Source organism: Phragmites australis, chromosome 6, assembly GCF_958298935.1.
Source record: "Phragmites australis chromosome 6, lpPhrAust1.1, whole genome shotgun sequence".
In the NCBI taxonomy this organism is placed as follows: Eukaryota; Viridiplantae; Streptophyta; class Magnoliopsida; order Poales; family Poaceae; genus Phragmites; species Phragmites australis.
The window spans coordinates 8,106,771-8,123,912 of record NC_084926.1 but is presented as its reverse complement, the minus strand read 5'-3'; the positions used below and the strand labels follow the sequence as shown (position 1 = coordinate 8,123,912).

General features: G+C 50.6%; 1 protein-coding gene across 1 annotated transcript; it reads right to left on the bottom strand.

Moving 5' to 3' along the window:
• Window positions 1–5,337: 5,337 nt before the first annotated feature.
• Window positions 5,338–15,157, bottom strand: LOC133921486 (ABC transporter B family member 2-like). The gene is made up of 10 exons (XM_062366375.1): window positions 14,653–15,157; window positions 14,472–14,526; window positions 14,191–14,366; window positions 9,589–9,789; window positions 9,217–9,476; window positions 7,849–8,775; window positions 7,087–7,747; window positions 6,728–6,975; window positions 6,231–6,643; window positions 5,338–6,150 (listed from the first exon to the last, which is right to left on the bottom strand). Exons 1-10 carry the CDS (start codon window positions 14,923–14,925, stop codon window positions 5,591–5,593), a joined length of 3,774 nt encoding a protein of 1,257 aa, XP_062222359.1. The 5' UTR covers window positions 14,926–15,157; the 3' UTR covers window positions 5,338–5,590.
• Between the last annotated feature and the right edge of the window lie 1,985 nt (window positions 15,158–17,142).

Genomic DNA, 17,142 nt, shown 5'->3' with positions numbered 1-17,142 from the left:
ACCAGGTGGCCTCAGCCACGCCATTGGCCACGGCCCGATATTCGGCCTCCGCACTGGATCTGGAGACTGTTGGCTGGCGCTTGGAAGACCAGGAGATGAGATTGGCGCCCAAGAAAACAGCGTAGCCCGATGTGGACTTCCGCGTGTCCGGGCAGCCGGTCCAGTCGGCGTCGGAGTAGACTACAAGCTCTGACGGCGCAGAACGTTGTAGGAGTAGACCATGGTCAACAGTGCCACGGAGATAGCGCAGGATGCGCTTAACGGCAGAGAGGTGATGCTCTCGAGGGTCATGCATATAAAGGCACGCCTGCTGAACGGCATAGGAGATGTCAGGCCGGGTGAAAGTTAAGTACTGGAGTGCCCCAGCTAAACTGCGATAGTGAGTGGGATCACTAACTGGAGAGCCAACGGAACCAGACATCTTCGACTGAGTGTCCGCAGGGGTGCTGCAAGGTTTGCAGTCTGTCATGCCTGCGCGCTCCAGAATGTCCAGTGCATACTGCTTCTGAGAGAGGAAGAGTCCAGTAGGGCAGCGTTGAACCGAAATTTCCAGAAAATGATTGAGCTCGCCGAGGTCTTTCATTGAGAATTCCCGTTGAAGAGCAAAGATAGTCTGCCGCAGTAAGTCTGGAGAGGAGGCAGTCAAGACAATGTCATCCACATAAAGCAACAGGTAGACTGTCTCGGATCCGCGATGCCAGATAAAAAGAGAGGTGTCGGACTTGGCCTCCACAAAGCCAAGACTGAGCAAGTAGGTAGCGAACCTGCTGTACCATGCACGTGGTGCCTGTTTGAGACCATATAGTGACTTGCTGAGGCGGCAGACCCAATCAGGATGGGAGGTATCAACAAAACTACTCGGCTGGGAGCAGTAAACGGTCTCGGACAAAGTGCCGTGCAGGAAAGCATTCTTGACATCAAGCTGATGAACGGGCCATGCTCGGGAGAGGGCAAGTGAGAGCACGGTCCGGACTGTTGCAGGCTTCACCACAGGACTGAATGTCTCGTCATAATCAATGCCAGGCCGTTGAGTGAAACCACGGAGAACCCACCGGGCCTTGTAACGGTCAAGGGTGCCGTCAGCATGAAGTTTGTGACGATAAATCCATTTCCCCGTCACAAGGTTGACTCCAGGAGGACGAGGGACAAGATCCCAAGTGCGATTGGCATGAAGAGCCTCAAACTCGTCAGTCATAGCAGCGCGCCAATGCGCATTGGCGAGTGCACTGCGGTATGTCTTCGGAATTGGTGACAGAGCATCCGCGTGAAGGTTGAGTGGATCGGAGGGTACGCGAAAACCGTCCTTCCCATGGGTGACCATGCGATGTGCATTGGTAACCGGGGGAACAGTGGCCACCGTGCGTGGACCAGTACGGGTGGCAACAATCTGTGGCACAGAGGCAGCCGTACGAGTGTCCTCGGTGCCTGCCGAAGAAGTGACGGCCGGAGCCGTGCACGGTGCGTCGGTCGGCGGGCTTGGCGCTGCAGGGGACGCCGGGGGTGGAGCAGCTATCGTGGCCGCGTGTGGCGCAGTAGGCGGCGTGGCCGCACGTGGTGTGCAGGCTGTCATTGGCGCCGGGGGCGGAGTAGCTGCAGGGGTCGCATGTGGCATGCAGGCCGGGGTGTTCGTGGCCGCACATGGCGTGCAAGCCGGGGCGTCCAGCGCCGCCCGGTGCGTAGCGTAGGACGGTGTGGCTGCACGTGGCATTCGTGCCGTGGCATCCAGCGCCGCCCGGGGCGCAGCAGAGGCCGATGTTGCCGCACGTGGCGTGCAGGCCGGAGTATCCAGCGCCGCTTGGGGCGCAGCAGAGGCCGGCGTGGCCGCTCGGGACATGCAGGCTGCCGGGGCATCCAGTGCCGCCCGAGGCTTTGTAGAGGCCGGCATTGCCGCACGTGGCGTGCAAGCTGGAGCATCTGGCGCCGTTTGGGGCGCAGCAGAGGCCACCGGGGCCGCTCGTGGCGCAGGAGCTTGTCGGAGACCTGTAGGAGGTGAGTGAGGTGTGCCAAGAGGCGCCGGCCTGTACTCAAAGTGTGTTAGGAACTCAAAATTATTAGAATGCGTTGTCTGGGGCTCGGAGAAGGGAAACACCGACTCATCAAAAGTGACATGTCGAGATATAATGACCCGATTAGAAGAGAGGTCAAGACACCGGTAACCCTTGTGCTCGGAGGAATAGCCCAAGAAGACGGAGAGGGTGGAGCGAGGAGCGAGTTTGTGGGGTGCGGTGGCCGACATATTGGGGTAGCATGCACAACCAAAAATGCGTATGTGGGTGTACGAGGGATGTGTCCCGTGAAGCGCAAAGTAAGGAGTACCCAGATCGAGGGTTTTAGTGGGCAGCCGGTTGAGCAGATAGGTGGCGGTGTGAAGGCCCTCAACCCAGTATGAGGGAGGGAGGGAAGCTTGGAACAGGAGAGAACGTACAATGTTGTTGATTGAGCGAAGGATGTGCTCAGTCTTGCCATTTTGCTGAGAGGTGTAGGGGCAGGACATGCGCATGGTGACACCATGGGTGAGGAAGAAAGTGCGAGCGGAGGAGTTGTCGAACTCGCGTCCGTTATCACATTGGACACTTTTGATCATGCATTTGAACTGAGTTGCCACATAAGAGAAAAAGTTAGCTATAGTGGAAAAGGTGTTAGATTTGAGACGCAAAGGAAACGTCCAAACAAAATGCGAGCAATCATCAAGAATGACCAAATAGTATTTGTAACCGGACACACTCGGGATGGGAGAGGTCCACAGATCACAATGAATAAGATCAAAATTTTGATGGCCCGAGAAGAGGAAGTAGCAAATGGTAAACGAATGTGGCGACCGAGTTGACATGCATGACAAATAGTATTACAACTATTTTTATTATAGGAGATGGCGCATGCGCTGGCGAGTCGAGAGAGCACCTCCTGGCCGGGATGTCCGAGGCGGCGATGCCAAAGGGTGGGGGTGACATCGAAGAGGAAGGCACTCGGTGACTGGCACGATGCCGGGAGGTGCAAGGAGTAAAGGGGCCCGAGACTATTGCACCTGACGATCACGTTCCTGGAACGAAGATCCTTCACAGAGAGGCCAAAAGGGTCAAACTCGACGGAACAATTATTGTCAGTGGTAAACTGGCGAACAGAAATGAGTGATTTGATAATGGTAGGAGCGACCAAAACATCATTAAGATAAAAGGGACCGGGCAAGATTGTATGACCAGTAGAGGTGACAGGTAGAGTAGATCCATTACCAACAATGATGGACGAAGGATAAGTGGAACATGGAGGGCGGAACAAGGAGATGTTACCGGTGTCGGGCGTCATGTGTGAGGAAGCACCAGAGTCCATCACCCACTCAGTGGTGGCGGGAGGGGGATTGAGGGACACCGTGCTGAAGGCGTTGGCGAGCGACTGCTGGTCCCAGGAGCCCCCAGACCATGGTGTCCATGGCGACGGCGGTGTTAGTAGTACTGGGGGCTGGGCGCCTGGCACTGGTGATGGGAGCCCAGGCTGTGGAAGAGGCAGCGGGTAGCCAGGAAGGTCGGGGGCAGCGAGCAGAGCTTGCTGCTGTTGCTGCATGCCAGCTGGCGCGGGCGGTCGGGCGCGAGGCTGGGAGCCTCCAGAAGCTGATGGAGGACCGGGTCACATTTGTATGGTGCCGGTCCAGGGGTTGTAGAACGAAGGCCACGTAGTGGAAGACCCAGTGTTGGTGTTGGGGGTCTTGCCATTACCGTTTCCACGGCGACGACGGCGGCCGGAGCCCGACTGCCCGGCTGTGCGTGTGGGGGCGCGGGCCGAGGGCCCCCATTTAGGAGTAGAGGAGCCGCCTGCTCCTGGGGTAGCGTAGGGCGCCATGGCGACCAGGGCGATGGAGGCCGTGGAGGAGGTGGACGTCATCCTCAACTCCTCGAGGAGTAGGTCGGCGCGCACCTCACCAAATGTTGGGAACGGGCGCTGCCGCTTGAAGTGAGGAGACATGTACGTAAATTTGCCGTTGAGCCCGCGCAAGACATTTAGGACCAGGGTGCGGTCAGAAATGTACTCGCCGAGGTCGGCAAGGGAATCAGCCATGCTTTTCATCTTGCGGCAGTAATCGGAGACGGTGAGGTCACCCTGCATAAAATTACGAAACTCGGCGTCAAGGTGAAGGGCGCGAGTTTCACGATTGTCGAGGAACTGCTGCTCGATGCCGATCCAGGCAATGCGCGCAGTGTTGCCACGGATGCGCACGACCTCCATGAGCTCGGGGGAGACAGTGCCGTAAATCCATGACAACACGACGCAGTCCATCCGGTGCCAAGCGGGGACGTCGGGGAAGGCAGCGTCGGATGTCACGTGGTCGGCGAGCGAGTACCGGCCGAGGGTGAGGAGGACCAGATCGCGCCATTTATTGTAGTGAGGCGACAAGAGGTCAAGAACGATAGGGACCAGGGCCTTGATGTTCTGGACGCCAGTTGCCTGGGCATGGAGGTTGGCAACGGCGGCGGCCTCGTGGTAATGGGCGATGTCGTCGTCGTTGGTTGATGCAGTGGTGCGCTCCTGCCCGAAGGAGGCACGTTCGCGCGCCGCGGCGGCCGTGCGCTCCAGGGCAGCGGCGGCGTCGCGCTCATGTTCGAGAGCGGCAGCGGCAGCGCGTACCCGTGCCTGGGCATCGGACGCGGCCCTGGCAGCAGCTTCGGCGGCGTTGGCGAGGGTCGTGCGTTCGCGATCCTGTTCGACGGCAGCCTCCCGGTCGCGATCTCGAACGGCCGCGACGTCCCGTTCTATGGCAGCAACTGCTTCGGCCTCACGCTGCTGGATGGCCGCGTGCTCGCGCGCGAGGGCGGCCGCGCGTTCGGCATCAACAGCAGCAGCAGAGGCGGGTGGGGTGGCCATGAACGGCAGCGCACGGATCGTGCCGGCGGTGTAGAGATGAGGTACGGCGTCTAGAATGGAGTTAGCGGAAGCAGGAAGTCACAGGATGTGAGATCTCGTGATACCATGATAGAGGATATGATTCACGTGTAATCGTTGATTGATTTGCTTAAGGTGTTGTGTTACAATATATATAGCCTGTGCCAGGATATTGTCTCATGATTTATAGAAACAAATGATCAGAGAGATATCCGGCCAGGCGTATATGCGAGAAGGACGCAGCTATGCAAGGCAAGTTGACTCAGCCATGCAAGGAAGCTAGCACTGGCCAGTAGTGAATCAGGGGCTTGCATGCAGAGCCATGCAAGGCAGGTCCTGTACCGGCAAGGAGGAGAATCCGGAGATTGCTTGCTAACACATATTGCCCACATATACAGAGATTCAAGTAGTCCTTTCAAGAGAAAGAAATCAAGGGCTTAAAAATTAGCATCTAAGAACGCAAAATAAAGTTGCAATAGTATGTACAGCTCTTATCATGGGGCTCGAGATACACATGTATCCTTACTCCAGAAATTCAGTTATAATCTAGTATAAAGTATACCAAATCAATACTTTCATCCTGTGATTCTGAACAATCATTTTCAGAAGAAAAAAAAACAGCAGGGCAAATCTTTTATACTTCATCCCATGCATTACAAAAGCACAAAAAAGACACATCCACAGCAAGATACAGAAGCTCACGATTTATTCAGAGGTCTCATGAGTTCTGCTGCATCTGCTGCTGCTGCTGCTGCAAGTTGATGAGCTTGTGGTAGGCGCCGTTCTTGTTCTCGATGAGTTGCTGGTGCGCCCCCTGCTCGATGATCTTGCCGTCCTGCAGCACCGAGATGACGTCGGCGTTCTTGATCGTCGACAGCCGGTGCGCGACCATGACGGTGGTCCGGTTCTTCATCACCCTGTCCAGCGCCTGCTGCACGACGCGCTCCGACTCCACGTCCAGCGCGCTCGTGGCTTCGTCCAGGAGTAGGATGGCCGGGTCCTTCACGATGGCGCGCGCGATTGCGATGCGCTGCTTCTGCCCGCCGGACAGCTGCACGCCGCGCTCGCCGACCTTGGTCTGGTAACCCTCGGGCAGCGAGCTGATGAACGAGTGCGCGTTCGCCAGCTTTGCCGCCTCAATAACCTCGGCTTCCGTCGCGCCGTCCTTGCCGTACAGAATGTTGTCGTATATCGTCGTCGCGAACAGTGCCGGCTCTTGCTGGACGAGGCCGATGTGCTTCCTCAGTGACTTCAGCTTAAGCTTCTTAATGTCCTTCCCTGCCAAATTGCATCAATGTACATTATATCATTATGCATGTTTGGACAAAATCTAAATTTTATCTTTGAGCAAGAGCTACCGTCGATCAAGACTTTTCCGGCGATAGGGTCGTAGAACCGGAGGATGAGCGACAGCACGGTGCTCTTGCCGGAGCCGCTCATCCCGACGAGCGCCATGCTCTTGCCGGCCTTCATCAGGAGGTTAAGGCCCTTGAAGACGGTCACCTCGGACCTCGATGGGTACCGGAACTCGACGCCCCGCAGCTCGATGAAGCCCTCGACTCTCTTGATGTCGTCGCCAGTTTCGATCCGGACGTCGGTCTTCCTGTACAGGATCTCGAACACCGAGGACACCATCTGGTTCCCTTTGATGATGTCCGGCGCCATCGCCAGTGTCTCGCCCATGGCCAGCGCTGTCACTATGAGCACCATGAAGGACTTCATCACGGACTTGAAGCTGGCTAGCTCCTTGCTCATCAACTCCGAACCATACCTGGAATTTTTAACATTTTTACTTTTCTAGTACAAACTTGACTGGATTCAGTGTGCTCCCGTATATGAAGTAGCAGTTAATTACCATAACGCCAGTGCATAAGAAGAGAAGAGGAAGAACTGGGAGACTCCGTAGAAGAGGCCGGCGCCCTGGCCTCGCCGGAAGGACCTCTTCGAGGGCTCCTTCAGCTCGTCCGCGTAGAGCTTTATCACCTTTTCCTCCGAGCAGAAGGCGGCCACCGTCCGGATGTTGCTCACTGCCTCCGCGGCGAGCATGTTGGCCTTCAGATATGACTTGCCGAGGTTGCCGCCGTAGCCTTTCATGAACATTTTCTGTTTCATCACAACCACACAATATCGTGAATTCGACGAGTAAACAATGATCGAGTTGTCAAATTATTACTGATAAGACGGTGAGGAAGAGACGGTGTGTTCAGTGTTCACCTCACTGATGTGGCCGCTGACCATGAGGGGATAGGTGGCGAGCACGACCAGCGTGATCCGCCAGTTGAGTATGAAGGCAATGATGAGCGACGTCACGATCATGCCGACGTTCTGCAGCAGGATGGTGGAGCGGTCGACGACGATGGTGCGCACGAGCGTGGCGTCCGCCTCGAGCCGCGACGACAGCATGGCGCTCGTGTTGCTGGTGTCATCGAACCACCCGATCTCGTTCCGCAGGATCGCCGCGAACATCCTCTCCCGGACCCGCAGCGTGAGCCGCTCGCCCATGATGCCGAAACTGAGGTGCTCGATCACGTGGAACACCACGGTCAGCACGGCGCCGCAGCAGAAGAGCACGGCGATCTTGCGCACCTCGCGCTTGGTGGTCTCCCACCCCATGTAGTAGGACACCAGCGCCTGCGTGACGCCGAGCGCGAAGAGCGGCATCTGGGAGCCTGCCACGAAGGCGCTGATGGTGCCTGACACGCCGAAGAACCAGTCCGGCCGAACCATGGAGTAGAGCTTCTTCATGGAGACGGGCTTCCCCTTGTGCCCATCGTCGTGCGCCTCGCCGGCGCCGTACCAGCTGATCGAGTCCTTGTCAGAGCGGAAGCTGGCACCCATGCTCGTCCTCCCGGACAACTCCCTGGAATACTTGAAACTGCAAACAAACGAGTTAAGATCATCAGCACATGGTGATAGTGGCCAATTGGCATGGAACATTGATGCCATGGCCATGTTCACTTACTAGCCTAGAGATACCTTAGTGGCCTGGTGATGCTTGTGCTGTCCGAGAAAGACGGCTTGTGCTGATGCTGGGCGGCTTCCTGCAGCTGGATCAGCGAGGCGTACGCACTGCACGGGTTCGCCATGAGCTGCTCGTGCGTACCGGTCTCAACGATCCTGCCGCCGTCCACGACGGCGATAGTGTCTGCGTTCCTGACGGTCGATAGGCGGTGCGCTATCACCACGGTGGTTCGGCCGACCATGACGCGGTCCAGAGCCTCCTGCACGCTCTTCTCGGACTCGGCGTCCAGCGCGCTCGTTGCCTCATCGAGGAGCAGTATTGACGGGTTCTTCAGTATCGCCCTCGAGATTGCGATGCGCTGCTTCTGGCCGCCGGAGAGCTGTATCCCGCGCTCGCCAACCTGCGTCTCGTACCGGTCAGGGAGGTGGTTGATGAAGGTGATGGCCTCGGACAGCTTCGCCGCGTGGTTGATCTCCTCCATGGTCGCGTCGCCCTTGCCGTAGAGTATGTTCTCCCGGATGCTTGTCGCGAAGAGGGCCGGCTCCTGGTTGACCAGCCCAATCTGCCGGCGCAGCCACTTGACGTCGAGCTCCTTAATGTCGTGCCCGTCAAGCAGGATCGCGCCGTACAGCGGCTCGTAGAAGCGCTCGATGAGCGAGACCACGGTGCTCTTGCCGGACCCGCTCCCGCCGACAAGAGCGACCATCTTGCCGGCCGGGAAGTCCAGGCTGAACCTGTCGAGGATAACGACGTCGGGCCGGGACGGGTAGCTGAAGTGCACGTTGCGGAACTGGATGTGCCCGTCGACAATCGGCAGGGTGCGGCCGGTCTTGGAGCTCGCCTTGTTCACGGTGCTCCTCTCGATCATCTGGAAGATGGGGTACGCCGCCGTCCTCGCCCGGAGGAACGTCGATATGTTCGGCGCCGCCTGGCCCAGCGACCTGCCACACGCAGGACATCCTAGTTAGTTATTACTTGCCGACGTTACTGGGGTGGTCGGTGTTCCAAATACCGATCACCCCCTGGCTTACTATTTCTCTTTGATTCCAGATCAAATCTCGACCAAAAATTCTGAAACAAATTAAAGAGATGGGGAAATAGGTGGAGAAACAGAACGCAAAATTTGAAGCTCAATCGATACCTTCGGAGAGAGAACGAAAAAAAAGAGAAATGTGGATTCGGAACTGATATTTTACCTTCGATGGCAATCAAACCGTGACGAAAAATTCTGAAATAAATCATAGATATGGGGAATGAAATGGCAAAACAAAACAGAAAATTTGAAGTTCAACTGAAACATACGGAAAGAGAACTGAAAAAGAAAATTCAAGAATCGTTCGACATAGGCTGATGGGCATAAGGTTTTCGAAGGATGCACTCACAGGCCGGCGATGACGACGTTGAGCATGGTGGTGAAGGACTCGCCGCCGTTGGAGATCTGCCTGTGGACGACGATGCTGGTGAACCAGATGAGCAGCGCCCAGGAGAGGAAGAGCACCGAGTGCATGGAGCCGAGGCCGAGGCCCTTGGCGAGGCCGCCCCTCTTGCCGTACTTGTACGTCCTCAACAGCGCCTCCCGGTACGTCCTCACCGCCTTCTCCTCGCCGACGAACGCCTGCACCGTCCGCACGTTGCTGATCACCTGCTCGCGCGCGCAAAAACCTATGGCAGCGTCAGTACGCGTGTCCTCCATCAATCACAAGCGTGCTACATACACATACTTATGTATCAAGAACAGAGCTAATCCGATCGACCTCCTCGGCGATCTCCCCGGCCTTGACGTAGGACTTGCGGACGCGGGCCATGAGGCCGATGCTGACGTAGGCGTAGATGCCGCCGGCGATGGCGATGAGCGGGACGATGGCGAGGGTGACCAGGCTGATCTGCCACACGCGCGAGAAGCCGATGGCGAAGCCGGCCAGGAACCGGCTGATGTAGTGCATGAAGTTGCCCACCTGCAGAAAGCGACGGAAACAACATCCGCGAGGCCATCAGCACATGCACATGAACACGAACACAGGCACGCTATCCGTGAGCTCGCCGGCGCTTCGCCCCGCCGTGCATCTTCCGGCGGCGCGCTGCAATTGATTTTCCTTTGACAGTTTGACTAGCCAAGATTAATGGGCTATTGGAAGCTATATGGGCCAGATTTGAGTTCATTATGGGTCGAGCTGCAAACTGTACGAGTACTTCTGTTGGAAAAGGGCGGGCCCTTAAGCCCCTTGAGTTCATTATTAATTAATTTATTTTTCTTTAATTTAATTATGTGGGAGTAAAACTCTAGTTTATTTTTTTGGTTTTGATCGATCCAATAACAAAAAATACAAAACTTACATCCTTTGTGCGGCCCAATCGAGAGTGCGAGCTATGGATTTTCTGCAGTAAACGATGGTTCTAACTACAAAGCGTTGAACCACTTGCTCCAACGAAACTTCTATTGCGTACCTGTAAATTCTTTGCCGAAAATTAATTGAAACACACGTAAAATTTCTTGTCGAAACAACTCAAATAAATTGTCGATTTGAAAACTTATAAGTTTGCACTGCTTGATACGATAGACTTGTAGTACTAAATCTCTCTCACACAGCTGTTGCAACGTTCCATGTGAACCACTGCAGCGTTATGGCAGCAATAGTAGGATCTCATTGTCTCAGCAAGCAAAGGTTGGCACGAACAAAGAAGAGCCTTCAGGAATACGAGCAACCAACAAATCGAGATATCGAAACAACGGTCGCTGTCACCACTTATGCTCAGACTTCATCGTACGTACTCGAGCAAAAGGGAAGGAATCGGCACAGATCTGGATAGGTGACCCTTGCAGTGCCGCAAGCCCGCAAGTAAAGTGAAGCAGTCACTGATCACTTGGCAATAATTATAGACTGGGAATCAACAACCACCTTGAGCGGCACATAAGTTTTCGGATCTAATTCCTCTAACTTCAGAGGAGTAAAGCCAGAGAGAAAAAAAAAGATTGTGGGGAGAGATACAATGTCCTAACGCCGGTCATTGTAGCATAGCAAAGTACTGTTACATCTATTTTGTTGTGCTAATGGTACTGTAGTAGTAGATCTGATACATTCCTTCGCGATCCATCTCACGGTAAAGTGAAATCATTGCACTCCACCGTGAAGTTAGACATCTCCATCCAAGTTTTCAAGACTTTAGGTTTATCTTAAATCCACAAGCAGACTAATCCCCTAGCCTAAAGACGTGTATTTAAAGCTCAAGATTTTTCATCCCTAGAAAGAAGAAAAAGGCAGTCATGGGCAATGGGATATGCAAGAAAATATATTTTTTTTTGGAAAAATTATCTATATACCACTAATTTAGCTATATTTCGGAAATTTATCATCCGAATCCATATATTATTTATACAGATGAATCCACGTGCTAGTGAGGAAGGAGTGTCGTTTTGTTAAAACACAGTTAAATTAGTAGTAACTTGATAAATCCCCCTATTTTTTAAGGATAACAAAGTAGAGTAACTTATATCATGTACGAAGATACAAGTAGAACAAGAGAGAATCGCAAAATGCTGACACCAACATTGTCACCTAACTAGTGGTGTAATCAATTGTACAATTCACCTAATGGTTCACAGTCATATTAATTGAGGATCATAAATTGGAGGTCATGGGAACCGGTTGAGTAGCAGCACCGTCGGTCCATCACTGTGCTAGCTCAGTGAGATATCCAGGAAGCCGTACGATGAAGATCTGACGGTAGCAGTTCGGGCGCCCCAAGAGCGAAGACCTTCGCTCAAAACAGGCTCACTGGACGACCTGTGGGGCAGGTTCCACGTGGAAAAATTTATGGAGTGACTGATTTGCTAGGAGGCTACGGTACGACCACTCTAGCCTCACGTAAAGAGACATGCAGTTGACACGTTCTAGAAACCCGCCATAGCCAGTCAACCGATTAAGAAACGCCATAGAAATTTTTGTTAATTCTTTTTATGTTATCAAAAATTTCAAAATCCCTTCTGCATCATCGGTTTTATCTTTCTATCATTCCTTACCACTCGGTACTGTATACTGTTCACAGACCCTCGGTCCGTTACTGTCTTCTATTTCTTTAAAAATTCTAATTTTTTTTTCGTGTTCCATAATATATGTGTAACCCATTTTAATTAGATTTATCTAAAAATATTATATAGTATTTAAACTAAAATTATCTAAAAAGCATTTTTTATAAATTCTAACAATTATTGAGGCCTAAAATAAAATCAAAAAATCTGGAGGAAATCATAATATTCTTTTTATAGATGGACTAATTTTCAAAATTATTTCTAGCGCTAGATTATATGGTAAAAAATAATTTTCTTTGTAATGCTTATTTATATATAATGATAAAAATACATATAAATAGAACATTACAACGAAACTCACTTTTTCACCATATAATTTATGGCTGAAAATAAATTTAGAAATTATTCCATCACACAAGAAGAAGATTAATGATTTTTTTTTCATATTTTTCATATTTTATTTTAGGCACTAACAATTGTTAGAGTTATAAAAGTAAATTTCTTTTTTAGAATTTTAGTTTAAATTCTACGTATGTTTTTTTTGGATGGATCTAATTAAAATAGGTTTCATATGGATTCTGTAACATGTACAATTTTTTTTTGAATTTTTAGAAAAATAGAAGACCGTTAATTTTTGAAGAAAATGAGGACCATTGTGGTCATAAACAGTACCTATGAACAGTGATTTTAAGATGTTAGTTCCATCCGAAGGCTCACGGAGTGGCAGAAAGTAAAGAAAAATAAAATCGATGGCAGAGAAGGAACTTCAAAATTTTCAATGGCATAGAGGAAAAAGGCAAAAAATTTGATGGCAAATAAAGAATTTGCTCTTAAGAAAACTGAGGAAACATTTTGCTTACAGAGAAATAAAATTTTGAGAATGCATGTGAAGCCATTAACAGTAATGGATACTCCATTTTGCAAAAAAAAGTATTTGTCCTACTTCAAGACACTACAAGTCTAAAGTGTGAAATCATTTTTTAACCTATTGTTTGTTAAAATCACTCGGCGATTTCTCTTCGACTAGAAAATCAATAAGCGCTACGAGAGAGCATGCTCAATCTGGTGGACCAAGAATCTTGTGATGGCGATAGGTAACCCATGTTATGGAGGACTGTTGCAAAACGTACGTGGTCTTCATTGATCGTGGTGCACGAGCCGTACAACTATGTTCCTTAAAAAGCCATGCATGGTATGGGTGAATGGGTCTATGGGAATAGTGTACATCCATGCTGGGTACGCAGCGGTACTTGAGTTTGATTAGCAACATTAAGTATTTGATTGATAAAATTTAAAGAATAGAGGGGGCTATGGTCCTCCCTGACCACAATGAAGCTCCGCCAGTGTGGGTACGTACGATCTAGCTAAACAGACGGTGCATAAGACAGCATTGATTGTGTTTTATGTCGATCTTGAGATGTGGTCATGGTTTATATATGAATTCTTATTTGTTCCTCTTTGGATCGAGAAAGAAACACACTTCCTTTAGCCATGGAAGAGTGTCATTGGTTTGAGGTAAATACAGATATACTTTTCACATTTTGGTCGTCGAGTTCTTTATAAATATGAACACATTGATCATTGAGTAATTTATATATATGAACACCCAAAAATGATATGGATAAATTTGTGAAAAAAGTTCTTTTGCAGTAATATTTTAAGGCAACTAGATATTAAAAACACACTACTATGATACTAGATCTCGGCAAACAAAATTGTAACCTAGAGGCTATATCTTGTGAATTGTGAGCAAATTCACGTACAAAATGTACACTCTAATTTACTGGACAAGTGGACATACATTCGAAACTAATTGGTTGAATTTAGACTGGCAGAGAGAGAAAAATATTCCCGCAGAAATGAATTCAAACAGAGAAGCAGCAGTTACTCCTAATTAATCGGAGGAGTACTTTGCGCACTGTGAATCTGTGATGTACGCGTTCAATGCCCCTCTCCAACCCTAGTAACTGCACACGCCGGCCCAGCAACTGGCACACCAGCCGCGTGCTGCCGCGCCGTTAATTTCTCTAGTCGTTTCCCCCCTTCCACCTCGCCTGCGCCGGCCAGCAGGGCGCGGGGCGCGCCACAGCGAGAAAGGCAACGCGCGCAGGTTACGTTTCACGAGTTGCACGTAGGGCGGATCTAAGTGGTGTACAGTATATCGGATATTTTTTTGTTTTTTAGTGATCCATCATACATATAAACTCATATGATATCATTTAACCTAACAAGTGTGACACTAAATCTTTAGCCTAAGAAGTGAAACACCAAACTATTTTATTCTAAGTCCGCCACTGGTTTGCACGAGATGGTGGTCACGTGCACGTACCTTCTCGGAGATGGCGTCCTGTACGATGAGGATGTCGCTGGTGATGGCGTTGATGACCTCGCCGGTGGACGCCTCCGTGTCGAAGATGGCGATGTCCTGGTCCAGCATCGCGCGCAGGTACGCCAGCCGCATCTTCGCCGCCTGCCGCTCGCCCGTGTGCATCCAGCACGCCACCTCTGCACGCGCAAGCACCGCAACGACACGCACACATGTTATCTGCTGCACGTGCGCACGCTGCGCGCTTGATCACACATCGCATCGCATAGTGTTGTTGCACGCACCGGTCCACGACGAGAAGAGTATGACGATGCCGAGGTACACGAAGTCCAGCGAGTACTGCACGCAAAACAAAACAAATTAGCCCATGTCGCTGCAGCTAATGCACACCAAGCTGCAGGTGAGGTGACATCTCCAAAATGGCCGGAGATGCGCGCGTTGATCTCCAAAATGGCCGGAGATTACCTTGGCGACGCGGCCGGAGACGGTGGTGGGGAAGAGGTAGGCGAGGCCGATGATATTGATGAGCTTGCCGAAGAAGATGAAGAAGACGGGCACGGAGGCGCCGTGCGCGCACGCGCCCAGCGAGCCCACCGCCATGAGCACGCAGTCCCACCGGTCCGCGAACGAGAACAGCTTCAGGAACGGCACCTTCGCCACCTCCTCCGCCTTCTTCTTCTTGCCGCCCTCCCCTCCGCCGCCGCTCTCCTGGCCAGCGCCATGCACCGACGAGCTCATGTTACTCGTCGTCACGACCGCGCCGCCCTGCTCGACGGACGGAGATCGCGGCGTGAGGCCGCTGGAGAGCTCCGTGTTCGTGTCAGCTGGAAGTGACGCTGGTGCCTGTGCTTGTGTGGGGTTTTTAAAGGTGGTTTGGTGTGTGCTAGCCTGCTACTGTAGGCAGCTGCCGTGTTCACCACTTCACCCGTTGGAGTAGGAGCGGTGAACTTCGCCACCATTTTAGCCGCGCGCTCATAGGTGTCTCATGGTAAAGCAGAGCAAACCCCTTAGACTATTTGTAACCATATTCTTTTTATTTATTTCTTTTCTGGTTCTTCTCTCTATTTTTTTTTTTCACCTTATCTTTAATAATTTTTTTTAAGTATTTGTGAAGGAAATTGAGAGAATATCAAAGTGAAGGAAATAGAGGTAAGAATTCCTCAGTGATAGAAACCGCGAATGAAAACCATTACAACGTTACAGGTAACGAAAATCATTGTATGAAAAAAAAGAAATCGTAAAAGAATTCAGTTAGAGATACCTAATGATAATCAAAGAGGTGATAGGTTTGACTCGAGTAGGGTCAGGGCATCAGCTGGCCTGCTGCCTAGCCAATAGTAGTAATGGGGGCAGGGCAACAAGTAGGTGCAGGAGTGAAGGGGATTTGCATGAATTCTGAATTAATGCTGTTGGAGTGGGTGCATAAGGGTATGTTTAGTAAAGCTATATATTTTTAGTTTTAGGAAATTGTGTAGTCGGGACTGTTAATATATTGAGAATGTTTATGTGTGTTATTTTATTTTTATTTTAATTAAAAATAGATTCTTAAATTACTTTATCTTAATCTACAAATTCAAAATTTGATGTGGAGCTGAGAGCTGTAGCCTACCCAACAAAGTCTAAGTATAGCTACTTTGACAGCTTTATACTCTTTTATTTCAAATAAAATAAAATAATAAAAATAACTAACCATTTTGAGAGCCCACTATCTCAACCGATGCTGACGAAAAAAAAATATTGTAGGCTCCACTTTACTTGGAAACGCATTTGGTAATTGAGTGGATAATATTTGTAGTAGCATTTGTTTATTCTCCATTGTGGCCAGGAATAGTATACACTTGATAGTTGATATAGTTCTATTCTGTCATCCTCCAACAAGTTATGACTAGGAACACATGTACAGTCATGCAATAAAAGGATGTGCAGTGCAGAGTAATACTGTAGTCGTGGAAGTGCTCGTATTTCCCCGTAGCCAATTGGAGTACTTTTGTAGTTGTCCAATCTAACTTCAACTTCACTTTGCGAGTTTATTTGCCAAAGACAAGGATTATACGGAGAACTTTAACTTGGAGTACTTATGAAGGCAGACACAGTAATTTGTTACACTAACAACAGAGGAATTCACCAAAACATGTACTCATGCAATAATCCTACTGCTATTATTATGTTTGCAAGGAAGGCAACGCCGAAATGGCCTTTCACTTTGATATGACAGTGCTGGAGCAACTATACTTAGTCCGTGGAGTACCAAATGTACAGCGAGCGCGTAATGGCGAAGGAAAAAATTAAAGAGGAATTGAATGTGGAAGGAAAATGCAGTTGGGGACGGGATGGGTGACACGGGTCAGTAGGTCACTGCTCAGTGCTCACACGAGACAGAATACGCGCCGAGCGCTGGGAGACGATGGCAAAATGCCGATTCGGGGTGCGCTGCTTCGGTTGGCGATCGGTTGTTGCGGGAAGTCGTGGATCGATTTGCAGCATTTGCTATTTCTGCCCGAAGGCACGCTTTACGCTTGCATGCCGTGCAGGGCCGGAAGCACGTCTCCGCGTACAGAGAAACATCTACCCGCGCCGGGTGTGATCTGAAGTGTGAAACCATTATCACGTAATCGCTTTCATGCACGGTCACTGCACTATTTAACTGAAGTATCAGAACGATCGAATAGGTTCGTCTTTATCTTCCTCTGGCCCTTTGCTGAAGAAAGACGGGATACGGACCCCGGGCTGAGTATCAAATGACAGGATCTTACCGTAACTAATTGGAGTCTCACACTCCACGTCAATTCTCATATAAGACGCGTTAAAAGAATAAAATTCTAGAAATTCTTATTCCCAACCGCCAGCAGGGTCGCAGCACGCGTGGGACGGCTCCTCCTGAGGAAACTCACGAGACCGCGGCTCCCCATGCGTCGCTTCCCCGGGTTCATCACATCTGGTCCAAGGTAACAAGCT

Bases quoted from the DNA above. Each gene is read 5' to 3' on its own strand.
- LOC133921486 (XM_062366375.1), bottom strand. From the start codon at position 14,925: ATGAGCTCGTCGGTGCATGGCGCTGGCCAGGAGAGCGGCGGCGGAGGG. The intron at 6,976-7,086 runs GTGAACACTGAA...GTGATGAAACAG, and splicing joins TCAGCGGCCACATCAGTGAG to AAAATGTTCATGAAAGGCTA. The intron at 6,644-6,727 runs GTAATTAACTGC...TAAAAATTCCAG, and splicing joins TCTTATGCACTGGCGTTATG to GTATGGTTCGGAGTTGATGA.